This window comes from Mobula hypostoma, chromosome 25 (genome assembly GCF_963921235.1).
Source record: "Mobula hypostoma chromosome 25, sMobHyp1.1, whole genome shotgun sequence".
In the NCBI taxonomy this organism is placed as follows: domain Eukaryota; kingdom Metazoa; phylum Chordata; class Chondrichthyes; order Myliobatiformes; family Myliobatidae; genus Mobula; species Mobula hypostoma.
The window spans coordinates 22,787,760-22,800,347 of record NC_086121.1 but is presented as its reverse complement, the minus strand read 5'-3'; the positions used below and the strand labels follow the sequence as shown (position 1 = coordinate 22,800,347).

The 12,588-nt window shown below is 42.2% G+C and overlaps 1 protein-coding gene across 1 annotated transcript in view; it reads right to left on the bottom strand.

Annotated features, from left to right (window-relative positions):
- The window catches only part of atad3 (ATPase family AAA domain containing 3), a 73,540-nt gene that overhangs the window by 56,398 nt on the left and 4,554 nt on the right, over positions 1–12,588 (bottom strand). Inside the window, exon 5 of the mRNA XM_063033012.1 lies at positions 2,167–2,236. Within this exon, the coding sequence (XP_062889082.1) occupies positions 2,167–2,236 (70 nt within the window). The remainder of the gene's footprint in view (positions 1–2,166; positions 2,237–12,588) is intronic.

The following is a 12,588-nucleotide window of genomic DNA, read 5'->3' as shown; positions in this document are numbered from 1 at the left end:
AACCATAAATTTCATGATACTTGTCAGCAGTAATAAACCTGATTCTGAAAACAACTGAATTCAGGCCTTATTATTACTTGGTTTCGATTTGTATTAGAAAATGAAAGATCATCCATAATTTTAATGAGAACTTGTGGACTTGGTATGCCATAAATGTCCAACAGAGAAGTGTTAAAGAAACAGAAGGCCAGTTAATTGACTGTAACAGGCAGAGATTAACACTACTTCAAGACATGTTAGATGGAGTACAGCCTAATCCCAAATGTGCTATTGCACAATCCAATCTAATCAATGAAACTTTCATTCATCAGATTCATCATCTTGAAGCACAGCTAACTAATAATAACTTGTAAATATGCAGCAGTATAGTGAATCTGTGATCAAAAGTCTCTTAAAAAAAAATCTCTTTTAAAACTTGGTTATAAGCCATAATACGCCAAGGCACAAGAGCCAAGAGTCACCCTGAAGTAATGTTAAAACAAATGTGCAACTGGGGTGGTGAACAAATAAATATGGCTATAAACAGAGTAGTAAGTTGGTCACTATTTTAATGTTGTTTAAAGTTTGTTTCTGTGCTGTACTTTTCTATGGCTCTGTTGGGGTATGGAAGGCTATGGTCCTGGGTGCAGGTTGATGGAGTAAGCATGGGCTAGATGGGCTGAAAGGCCTGTCTGCACTGTACTCTTCCTCGACTCTAAATAAAAAGACACTGGGGTTTACCAGTCAAATGCATTTTGAGTGTAAGAAAGCTCAAAATACAGTAAATATTTTATTGTATACACTCCACCTTCACTTTTAAAATAAATTAAATCAGAGCAGATAAATTCAACTCAGATATCAGCACCCTTTAAACCAACACAGAATGTTAAGATGACACCACACGCATTCTGGCCTACGGGGGGGGCGGGGGTGGTGGTGGTAGGGTTGCCAACGGACAAGAGTAGCAGTAAAATACGCTGGGTTTACCTCGAGAAAGACTACAATGACCATGAAGCCTTGCGCGGGCACCAGTGTGCATGCATGACTTGATACCATTTTTTTCCACAAATCGTTTTTGGCAATTCTGTTCGGGGGGGGATGTTAATCACAACCGGAATATTGGTGATAAGTGGCTAATACACTCAATTTCCTTTCTAAAAGGGTTTATCTAACGAAATTAATATTAAACACAGCGCATATTTTCCTCGCATGAATATAGTGGTAAGTCAATTATCAGGGGAGGACAGGGGAGCTTGAAGTAAGTGTCGAACGAACTTCCAGTAGAAGTGGTAGAGGCAGGTTCGATATTATCATTTAAAGAAAAATTGGATAGGTATATGGACAGGAAAGAAATGGAGGGTTATGGGCTGAGTGCAGGTCGGTGGGACTAGGTGAGAGTAGCATTTGTCACGGACTAGAAGGGGAGAAATGGCCTGTTTCCGTGCTGTAATTGTTATTTGGTTATATAAGGCAATAGCATCATAACATTTTAAGTAACGTTTGGATATTAAACACACAGCACATATTTTCCCCGTATGAACATATAAAATCATTGCAACACACCAATATTACTGAATCAGTGGGAGCCCTGGGCTTGTTTTCCTGCAACAACACGGTCCAATTGAAGGGTGACGGGAGAGAGCGATAGTCAAAGGGGGTTCCTTATGTCCAGTCTATTCCGCAATTTAGTTTTCGTTGCATTCATTGCAGAGATATGTTGGAAATGGAAGTAATGTTTTCAGCGCTTTCGTGGCTATCTCAGGATATTCAGCCTTGACTTTGATCCAGAATGCCAGCAGAGATGTTATGTAAAACATACTTTCCAGCCTGCCATCATTTGCAAGTTCGAGGAGTTGATCTCCTTCCCGCGCTGAAATGGATGACGCACGGGTAATGATGTCGCATGCATAATGGCTCAACAGTGGCCATGACAGGGAATGAGGAAAGGTGCAGCTGACTCATATCGCCAAATCATATCACTTCCTTGCGGCCCGGTGGTTGGAGACCGCTGCTATAACCCCACCAGATTATTGGAAGGAGCCTCAGGGAGGACCGAAGCAGCTTGCTCCCATTTACTCTAAGCCCGACAGTTAACCACCCTCATTTAACCTCCATCTCCCTCAGCACCATCACCTTTTCTATTGGACCAGTGACTTCCCGTCATTAACTACAGCTTAAGTATTTTACCTCTGCGCATAGATTCCTGTTTATGAACAGATTCCTCTTGTTTCCTCAAGTTTTCTTCATTCAACAGTTGCTAATAAAGAAAAAAAAAGAGAAATCAGTCTGAAATGACAACGCTTGTATTTTGTGTGCAAGGTTACAAGGTACAAATTCTAGCAGTTAATGTTATAATACATAACTGGGCCATTGTAAGTGGGCAAATTGGCCAAACAGACTTGGCATATTCAAGTGTAGAGACGCTGTATCCATTCTTCTTTCCTCAGGTTGCTGCCAAGGATGATATTTATTGTCTATTTTTGAATCCAGTTCAAAACTTTAAAGTGAACCACATTTTAATAAGTTCAGTTATTCTAGCGTAGTTGCACTCTTTGTCACCTTCTCATCAAACATAAACATACTCAAAACCAATCCTGAAGTGACACAAGACTTGGGGCCTCCTCAAACACTTTCGAGGCGAGAATCAGACTGGAGTTAATCGAGGTGTTTAAGCCTCCTCTGGTGGCAGAGTTCAATACTGCAGCACTATTTACAATTTGATTCAAGTCTACTGACCGTTCAGAAACTCGGTTCCTCATACACACGTGCTTTCCCATTTGCAGTACACTACAAAGTGCAGGAAATATCTATCCTAAACTGGATGGTTACCTAAACTGTGTCAGCTGTGTCTCAGTCAATAGCTTCTGAGTCAGAAGGTGGGTTCAAAGCCCAAACCAGAGACATGAGCACAAAACCTAGAAGGGAAGAAAAAAGTGGAAGCTCTGATTAAATTACTAAGCCAGTGACCTGGACGTCTGGTCTAACAATTTAGAAATCCCACTAGTGCAGTTGAGTGAAAGAGTTTGGAAACTAAACAAAAGCCTAAAGTCAGGTGGCCAAGAACATTATGGCAGGTTATTGTTAAAAGCCCATCTGTTCTCCACCACTATTATTTCATTACTCACTGTACCCCTCATAAACTAAGCAATCAACCCTAGTCCAATGCAGGTCTACATGCACACTGCACAGTAAGACAACTGTGACAGGCAGACAGATCAGTAAAGCCACAGCCAAGCAGAACAAAGCTCTTAGGTCCTGCAAACGTTAAAGGCAGTGGACAGCTAAGAGAAAAAACAATGATGACAGGCTCAGCCATTATATTAACCCTTGCCCATCAACAGGACGTTGTGCCCTGAATGCTGCTGAGCTTTTTGAGTTTTGATTCTCCCGATCTGGATGAGTGCATCCCAGTTAGCCGGAATGATCAATGTTGGCTTCCTCCCAAGATCTCATCATAAAGGTAGATCTGCCAAGTGGATTCCTTTTTCACACATATACGCAAATCTAAGAATACTGGATACAGGAAAGGCGCTGTGATCAGACAACAATCCTACTCGTACTTCAGAACTAGCCACACGTCTAAGTAAGCTCTTCCAGTAGTTGCCCCACCGGCATCTCACAGCAACTGACACCTAGGTACTCTAACAGAAAGCAATGGGCGTCAAGGGAAAAATACACCAAAGCTAGTCTTGCCTTAAACAAAAGGTGCTATCGTTGACCTATTATCCCATAGAGTAAGTGGCAGAGACCTCGATGTACAGAAGAATACAAAAAAGATCGAAGGGTGCAGGTCTATAATCCGTGAAAGAGACCATACAGGTGGATAAGTTAATGCATTGAGTATAAGAGTTGAGACATTGTGTAGCAATTGTACAAAACTTCGGTGTACTCCTAGTATAGTGTAGAGATCTGGTCACTATACCACAGGAAATATGCGGTAGCAATAGAGACACTGCAGAATATTCACTGGGATGTTCGCTAGAAAGCGAGGGGTGCAGTTACAGGGAGATATCAGATAAGCTGTTTTCAGCCTCACTGGAAAACAGTAGGATGAGGAGAGATCTTATGGAGATTTATTAAATTAGAAGCGGCAATAGATAGGATAAGTGGTCGGAATCTTACTTCCAGGACATGGATGTCTAGAAAGCACAAGTTTAAGATGAGAGGGGAGAAATTTAAAGAGGATTGAGTAGCAAGTCCACCCCTTCCCCTGCACAGTGGGAACATCTGGACTGAGCTACCAGCAAAGGCTGATAAGATTACATCTTAAAGGTTTTCAAACAGGTACTTGAACAGGAAGTGTCCTATGGAGGAGTTGGGCCAAAAGGGTCTGCTTCTGTGATTTAGGACATTGCTGTAGAAATTCCACAGGCCAGTGCCCCAGGTCCAACCATCTTTGGTTGCTTCTGTGCTCTTTCTCCCACCTTTAAGGTCAGAAGTGGAGAGGTATGCTAACAATTGTCAAATACTTGGTTCCATTAGCAACACCACAGAAACTGAAACATCTATGCCTGCTTGCAGCAGGACCTGGACAACATTCCGACATGGGCCGATAAGAGGCAAGTAACATTTACACTAATAGTCCACCGTGGCTGACAAGGGAAGTCAAAGCGAATGTAAAAGCAAAAGAGAGGGCATACAACAATGCAAAAATTAGTGGGAAGATGGAGGATTGGGAAGCTTTTAAAACCTACAGAAAGCAACTAAAAGAATCATTAAGCGGGAAAAGATGAAATATGAAAGCAAGCTAGCAAACAATATCAAAAGGATAGAAAAAGCTTTTTCAAGTATATAAAAATAAAAGAGAGATGAGAGTGGATATAGGACCACTAGAAAATGAGGCCGGAGAAATAATAACGGGAGACAAGCAGATGGCAGATGACCTAAATGAGTTTTTGCATTCACTGTGGAAGACACTAGCAGTGTGCCAGGCGCTGAGGAGTGTAAGGGAAGAGAAATGAGTGCAGTTACTATTACAAGGGTGAAGGTACTCAAAAAGTTGAAAGATGTAAAGGTACATAAGTCACCAGGACCAGAGGAACTGCACCCTAGGGTTCTGAAAGAGGTAGCGGTAGAGACTGTGGACGCATTGGTAATGATCTTTCAAGAATCATTGGACACTGGCATGGCTCTGGAGGACTGGAAAATTGCAAATATCGCTCCACTCTTTAAGAAAGGAGGGAGACAACAGAAAGGAGATTATAGATCAGCTAGCCTGACCTCAGTGGCTGAGAAGATGTTACAGGAAAGCTACTAGCATGGTTAGAGCATTGGTTGATTGGAAGGAGGCAGCAAGTGGGAATAAAAGGATCCTTTTCTGGTTGGCTGCCAGTGACTAATGGTGTTCTATGGGGGTGTGTTCGGATCACTTCTTTTTATGCTATGTGATGGAATAGATGGCTTTGCAGATGATACCAAGATTGGTGGAGGGGCAGGTGGAGTTGAGGAAACAGGAAGGCTGCAAAAGTTCTTAGGCAGATTAGGAGAATGGGCATGAAAGAGCCAAATAAAGTACAGGTTGGAAAATGCATGGTCATGCACTATGGTAGAAGAAATTTTCTAAACCGGGAGAAAATCCAAAAATCTGAGATGCAAAGAGACTTGGGAGTCCTTGTGCAGAACACCCTAAAGATTAACTTAACTTATAGGTAGAGTTTGTGGTGAGGAAGGCAAATGCAAAGTTAGCATTCATTGCAAGAGGTCTAGAACATAGAGCAGGGATGTGATGCAGAGACTTTATAAGGCACTGGTGAGGCCTCAACTTGAGTATTGTGACAGTTTTGGGCTCCTTATCTAAGAAGTGATGTCCTGGCATTGGAGATGGGTGAGAAGAAGATTCCAGGAAGGAAAGGGCTATCTTATGAGGAATGTTTGATGGCTGTGGGCCTGTACTTGCTGGAATTTAGAAGGATGGGGTGGGGGGGGGGATCTCTTTGAAACCTTTCGAATGTTGAAAGGCCTAGACAGAGTAGATGTGATGTGGAAAGGATTTTCCCATGGTGTGGGAGCCCAAGACAAGAGGGCACAGCCTCAGGATAGAGGGGTGTCCATTTAAAACTGAGATGCAGAGATATTTCTTTAGACAGAGGGTGGTGAATTTGTGGAATTTGTTACCACAGGCAGCTGTGGAGGCCAGGTTGCTGGGTGTATTTAAGGCACTGATTGATAGGTTCTTGGTTGGACACGACATCAAAGGTTACGGGGAGAAGGCTGGGGAGTGAAGCTGAGGAGGGGACAAAATAAAAAGCATCAGCCATGATTGAATGGCAGAGCAGACTTGATGGGCCAAAATGCCTTAATTCTGCTCCTATGTCTTATGGTCTTAATAAAATTCTAACTATCCGTATTTAATGCCACAACAAATGAATACTCTGGGAACTACCTCTGATCGGAAGCTCAGAAAGCTCATCCACATGAATATTTCAGGGGTTTTAAGTGACTTACTTCATAACAACCTAAAGGCTTTCCACTATCTGCAAGACATGAACTGCAAGTACAGTATAACAGAATCCAATTCTGTCGTGTGGATGAATGTAGCCCTACAATGCTCAACATTCTTAGCATGTATTATGTCAAAGTAAACCGCTTGACTGTAATCACATCTACCACCCTCTATGCAGTGTGAACTGCACTGCTGTTCACTGACTTAGACAACATCTTCCAAATATACAGCTCTACCAAAAGAGGTATAAGGCGCTCCTTCCCTCCGCCAGCCTGCAGGTCACCCTTGGACAAGGTATAGCACCTGCTTAGCCCCAGTCGGAGTCACTTGAAGTCATGGGAGCAGGTGGTGGATGGTCGTATGAGCAGCTGGTGCATATCACAAGTCCTGGTTATGTGACCACTGATGCCGGATAGACAATCTCTGAAGAGTATTGATAATGGCTAGGGTCACCCATATTGTAGAGACACTGCCCATAAGAAGGCAATGACAACCACTTCTGTAGAAAAGTTTGCTAACAATCATGGTCATGGGACAATGACTGCCCATGTCACTTTGACACGACACATATGATGATGATGATGACGACAACGACTGAGAAAAGGACAACAACTACATGAGAGCACATCTACCTGCAGTGTTGCTCTCCCAAGTTATACAACATTCTAACTTGGAAATATTTCAGAATTTCTTCATCGTCAATGATTCTAAAATCCTAGACCAAATTGTGGAAACAACTTCCCCAAAAGGACAGCACCAGGACAATATGGTGACTCACCACCACCACCTCTAGGGCGATAAATGCTGGCTCCATCATGAAGGACTGGACTTTTTATTTAGTGAAATACAAAGGTGTTTTCTAAGGCCCTAATAAAGATGAATCAAAATACTTTCTAAACATCTCCACATTCTTCTTCCTAAACCCATTTTAAAAAATCATAATTATGTTGCTCCCTACATATCTTAACAAAATGTGTTACTTTCCACACCCCTGAATTAAATCCGCTCATTTTACCAGTCTGTGTTCTCAAGATCAATGTCCTGTTTTTTCCATTTTTAAATCTTTTTATTATTATTGAAAATTGACAACAAAGAAAAATACATTAAAATAATCAAGTCAATATATCAATAAGTATAAGAGTCAAACTATTAACCAAACATTATATCAATAATAATAATTACAAAAAGCAAAATGTTAAAGCCATATTTTTTTTGAAAAAGGAAAAAAGAACCCCTACTAACTAAAACAAAAAAACCCAACTAACAAACAAAAAAAAAGATCAATTTCAATGCTCAGCATTATCACCTTCCAAAATTTTCAGAATCATATCCAAGTCGACATCACTGAATAAAAAGAACAGCGGCCCATTATTGATCCATAGTAAATCCCTGTATGTCTGACACAAACTGAGAAACACCGTTCATTCCTTCACTCTGGATTTTATCTCATAATCAATTTTTCACCCATACTGCCAATAACCCTTTATATTAGGAGCTTTAATTCTACAAAGTTTATTATGTAATACCCTGGCAAACAATCAATTATAAACGTACACAGACAGTGTAGCATCTGCTCCATTCCAAAGAAGTAGCGGCCAAAAAATGAGTCTTAATTAATTTGTGCTGTCTCTTATTTATAGAACAGTCACGGCACAGAATTATGTTCAGATTATGGAAGCGATCCCAGCTCCTTGTAGAGAAATCCAATCAGTCTCATTCTCCTGCTCTTCATTTCTCCCTGCCATTTCAAATATTTAATCTATTCAATTATCCAAACGAGTGGAGGGGAGGGCCTCAATGAATAATGCAAAAGACATGGAATATATTGTACAGCACTACTGAACTGCTGATGGAATACAACTTAAAGGGAACCCCTCAGTTGACAGTGGCTCAGCAGCTAGCAGGATGAGTGTACACTTTGCACGTACCTGCACATGTATTTCTTGAAAATCATATTAAATTTTTGTCATCTGATGCTCAACCTCATCTATTCAGAGTATATCGAGAAATGGTTCTCATATCTCATACCATTATGATTTGAAGTAACTTTATCACGTCTAGTCTCAACCCTCTCTGCTCCATCTAGACTAGGGGTTCCCAACCCTTTTTGTCATGGACCAATACCATTATGCAAGCGATCTGTGGATCCCAGGTTGGGAACCCCTAGGCTAGAACCACTTCATCCTTCACGTTTGAAACCCTTTCTATTTAAATATGCTAACAACTGTCCTTAATGCAACACACCACTTATAGCCTACACAGCATTGTATAAAGTTTTGATATAATGTGCTTGATCTCATCCTTAATTGATGATCTTAGACGCTATTTGCTTTCTACACCAGTTTCTGGCCCACCCCTTTGCCTATAGATTATCTGGATAAGTCTTTGAACAGTTCATGTATATTTTGTTTACTCTTCCTGCCAAAAATATTTCAATTAACATTACAGCTATACAGGTCAGAAACAGGCATATTGATCACCAGACATCAAGTTCCCATCCACACCAATCCCATTTTATTTTCCACCATTCCCTTCATCTTCCCTTGCCCCTACCACTTGCTAAACTACCAGAGACAAATTACAGTGGCCAACTAACGCACATTCTTTTGGGATGCAAGAGGAAACCAGGGTCCCATTCTGTTATTGGGAGAATGTGTAAAGTCTACGTGGACAACACTGGAGTTTAGGATAAACCACTGGACTAAGTCACTGGAGCCAGGAGAAAGCAGCTGTACTAGCTGCACCACTGTGTCTGCCTCTACTTACAGGTAAATCTCACCCCCATATGTCTGTCTTTCCATTGGTCTATTAACATGCTGAAGCCCATGACTATCCTCCACAAATTCAAGCTTAAGGTCATTTGCATACTTGGAAATTTTACCTCACACCTCCATGTCCATGTGCTTCTAAAACTGACCACAGAGACACTAGAGTCTATCATTTACATGATCTGCTGCTTCTGTCACAAAGCTAAATGCTTCTGCCCTCTAGTTTCCGGTTTAGTAACTAATCTTTTCTTTAAGACTTGGTCAAAAGTCCTTTAAATATCCATCTACCTGATATCTACACCACCTCCGTCAACCTTCTCGAGTACCATATATTTGATAAGCTGAATGTAATTTTTTTTTTGTTGTGCCTTTAACAATTCAAGCTTTTTCTCCTCTGACAATTCTGACTTTGCAAGGTATTATTAATGTTTGGTCTAATTATTGTACAAGGTGCAACATTTGCAGTTCTTCAGTCTACCTATGATACAAGGAGGAATGAAAGACTGGCCAGCATCTCTCCAATTTCATCCATACTTCTTTCAGTATACTAGAAAACAACCTCCTTTACCCTTTTGGGTTTACTCTTTCACAGGACATCAGGACATGCACTTCACTGGCGATCGAGGCACAACTGCGCAAGTGCATGGATGTCAGTGAGTTAGACTGGCTGGAAGAGTTTAAAAAAGACATCTTTATAGAGCGGGCATCCTGGTAGAGGCAGACAGAGTAGGAGGGCTTTGGCTCAAGGGGTTGAGGCAAGGTAAGTTACTTGTGAAGAATAGGAAGTATGTCTGTGAGGCTGGTGTTCTGTACTGGGTGTCGGATGTGGGATGTCCGGGAGCCTCCCAGCCGGCCAAATCGGTGCCAGGTGCGTCGAGTTGCAGCTCCTTAGGGACCGGGTTAGGGAACTGGAGATGCAGCTCAATGATCTTCGTCTGGTTAGGGAAAGTGAGGAGGTGATAGAGAGGAGTTATAGGCAAGTAGTCACACAAGGGTCTCGGGAGACAGGTAAGTGGATAACGGTCAGGAAAGGAAAGGGCAAGAATCAGATACTAGGGAGTACCCCAGTGGCTGTACCCCTTAACAAAAAGTACTCCTGTTTGAGTATTGTTTGGGGGGGGGGGGGCGGGAACGACCTAACTGGAGGAAGCAACAGTGGCCATGCCTCTGGCACAGAGTCTGGCCCTGTGGCTCAGAACGGTAGGGAAAGGAAGAGGATGGCAGCAGTGATATGGGACACTATAGTTAGGGGGTCAGACAGGCAATTCTGTGGACGCAGGAAAGAAACACAGATGGTAGTTTGCCTCCCAGGTGCCAGGGTCCAGGATGTTTCTGACCACGTGTACGACATCCTGAAGTGGAAAGGTGAACAGCCAGAGGTCGTGGTACTTATTGGTACCATCGACATAGGTAGGAAAAGTGAGAGGGTCCTGAAAACAAGACTACAGGGAGTTAGGAAGTTGAGAAGCAGGAGCTCAAAAGGTAGTAATCTCTGGATTACTGCCTGTGCCACGCGATAGTGAGTATAGGAATAGAGTGAGGTGGAGGATAAATGCGTGGCTAAGAGATTGGAGCGGGGGCAGAGATTCAGATTTCTGGATCATTGGGACCTCTTTTGGGGCAGGCGTGACCTGTACAAAAAGGATGGGTTATACTTGAATCAGAGGGGGACCAATATCCTGGCAGAGAGGTTTGCTAAGGCTATTGGGGAGAGTTTAAACTAGAATTGCTGGGGGGCTGGGAACCGAACTGAAGAGACAGAGGAAGGGGCGGTTGGCTCACAAATAGAGAAAGCTTGAAGACAGTGCGAGAGGGAGGATAGGCAGGTGATAGAAAAGGGATGCACTCAGACTGATGGTTTGAGATGTGTCTATTTTAATGCAAGGAGTATTAATGAACAAAGCGGATGAGCTTAGAGCGTGGATCAGTACTTGGAGCCATGATGCTATGGCCATTACAGAGACTTGGATGGCTCAGGGGCAGGAATGGGTACTTAGAGTACCAGGCTTTAGATGTTTCAGAAAGGACAGGGAGGGAGGCAAAAGAGGTGGAGGCGTGGCACTATTGATCAGAGATAGTGTCATGGCTGCACAAAAGGAGGAAGTCATGGAGGGATTGTCTATTGAGTCTCTGTGGATAGAAGTTAGGAACAGGAAGGGGTCAGTAACTCCACTGGGTGTTTATTTTTTCTATAGACCACCCAATAGTTACAGGGACATTAAGGAGCAGATAGGGAGACAGATTCTGGAAAGCTGTAATAATAACAGGGTTATCATAGCAGGAGATTTTAATTTCCAAAATATTGATTGGCATCTTCCTAGAGCAAGGAGTTTGAACGGGGTGGAGTTTGTTAGGTGTGCTCAGGAAGGTTTCCTGACACAATATGTAGATAAGCCTACAAGAGGAGAGTCTGTACTTGATCTGGTATTGGGAAATGAACCTGGTCAGGTGTCAGGTCTCTCAGTGGGAGAGCATTTTGGAGACAGTGATCACAATTCTATCTTCTTTACCATAGCATTGGAGAGGGATAGGAACAGACAAGTTAGGAAAGTGTTTAATTGGAGTAAGGGGAAATATGAGGCCATCAGGCAGGAACTTGGGAGCATAAATTGGGAACAGATGTTCTCTGGGAAATGTACGGCAGAAATGTGGCAAATGTTCAGGGGATATTTGCGTGGAGTTTTGCATAGGTACGTTCCAATGAGACAGGGAAAGGATGGTAGGGTACAGGAACTGTGGTATACAAAGGCTGTTGTAAATCTAGTCAAGAAGAAAAGAAAAGCTTACAAAAGTTTCAAAAAACTAGGTGATGATAGAGCTCTAGAAGGTTATAAGGCTAGCAGGATTAAGGAAAACCCCAAGGCATTCTACAAATATGTGAAGTGCAAGAGGATAAGATGTGAGAAAATAAGACCAATCAAGTGTTACAGTGGAAAAATGTGAATGGAACTGGAGATAGCAGAGGTACTTAATAAATACTTTGCTTCAGCATTCACTACGGAGCATTGTGGGCTGACCGGCCTGTATTGTGCTGTAGGTTTCTATGTTTCTATAGCATTCATCGTCCATTGTTAATGTCCCTGAACCAAGGAGGGAGAGGTAGTGATGAGCTGACCATGTTGATGAATCTGGAATCACATTTGAACCAGAATGTGTAAAGTTTGAAGAATTAATGAATCAGGCGCTCTTTTTAAACAGTCAGTTTTATGATCACCATTACTGACACATTTTAATTCCAGATTTAATTGCAAAATAATACTGTTTACCATTGTCAGTTTTGAAATCACTGCATTTTTGATATATATCCTCATCATGTGCTGCGTCGTATGACATGGGCAATGATGGTCTTTCCATGATCGTGTTTGTTCTTGGCAAATTTCTCTGCAGAAGAGGTTTGTC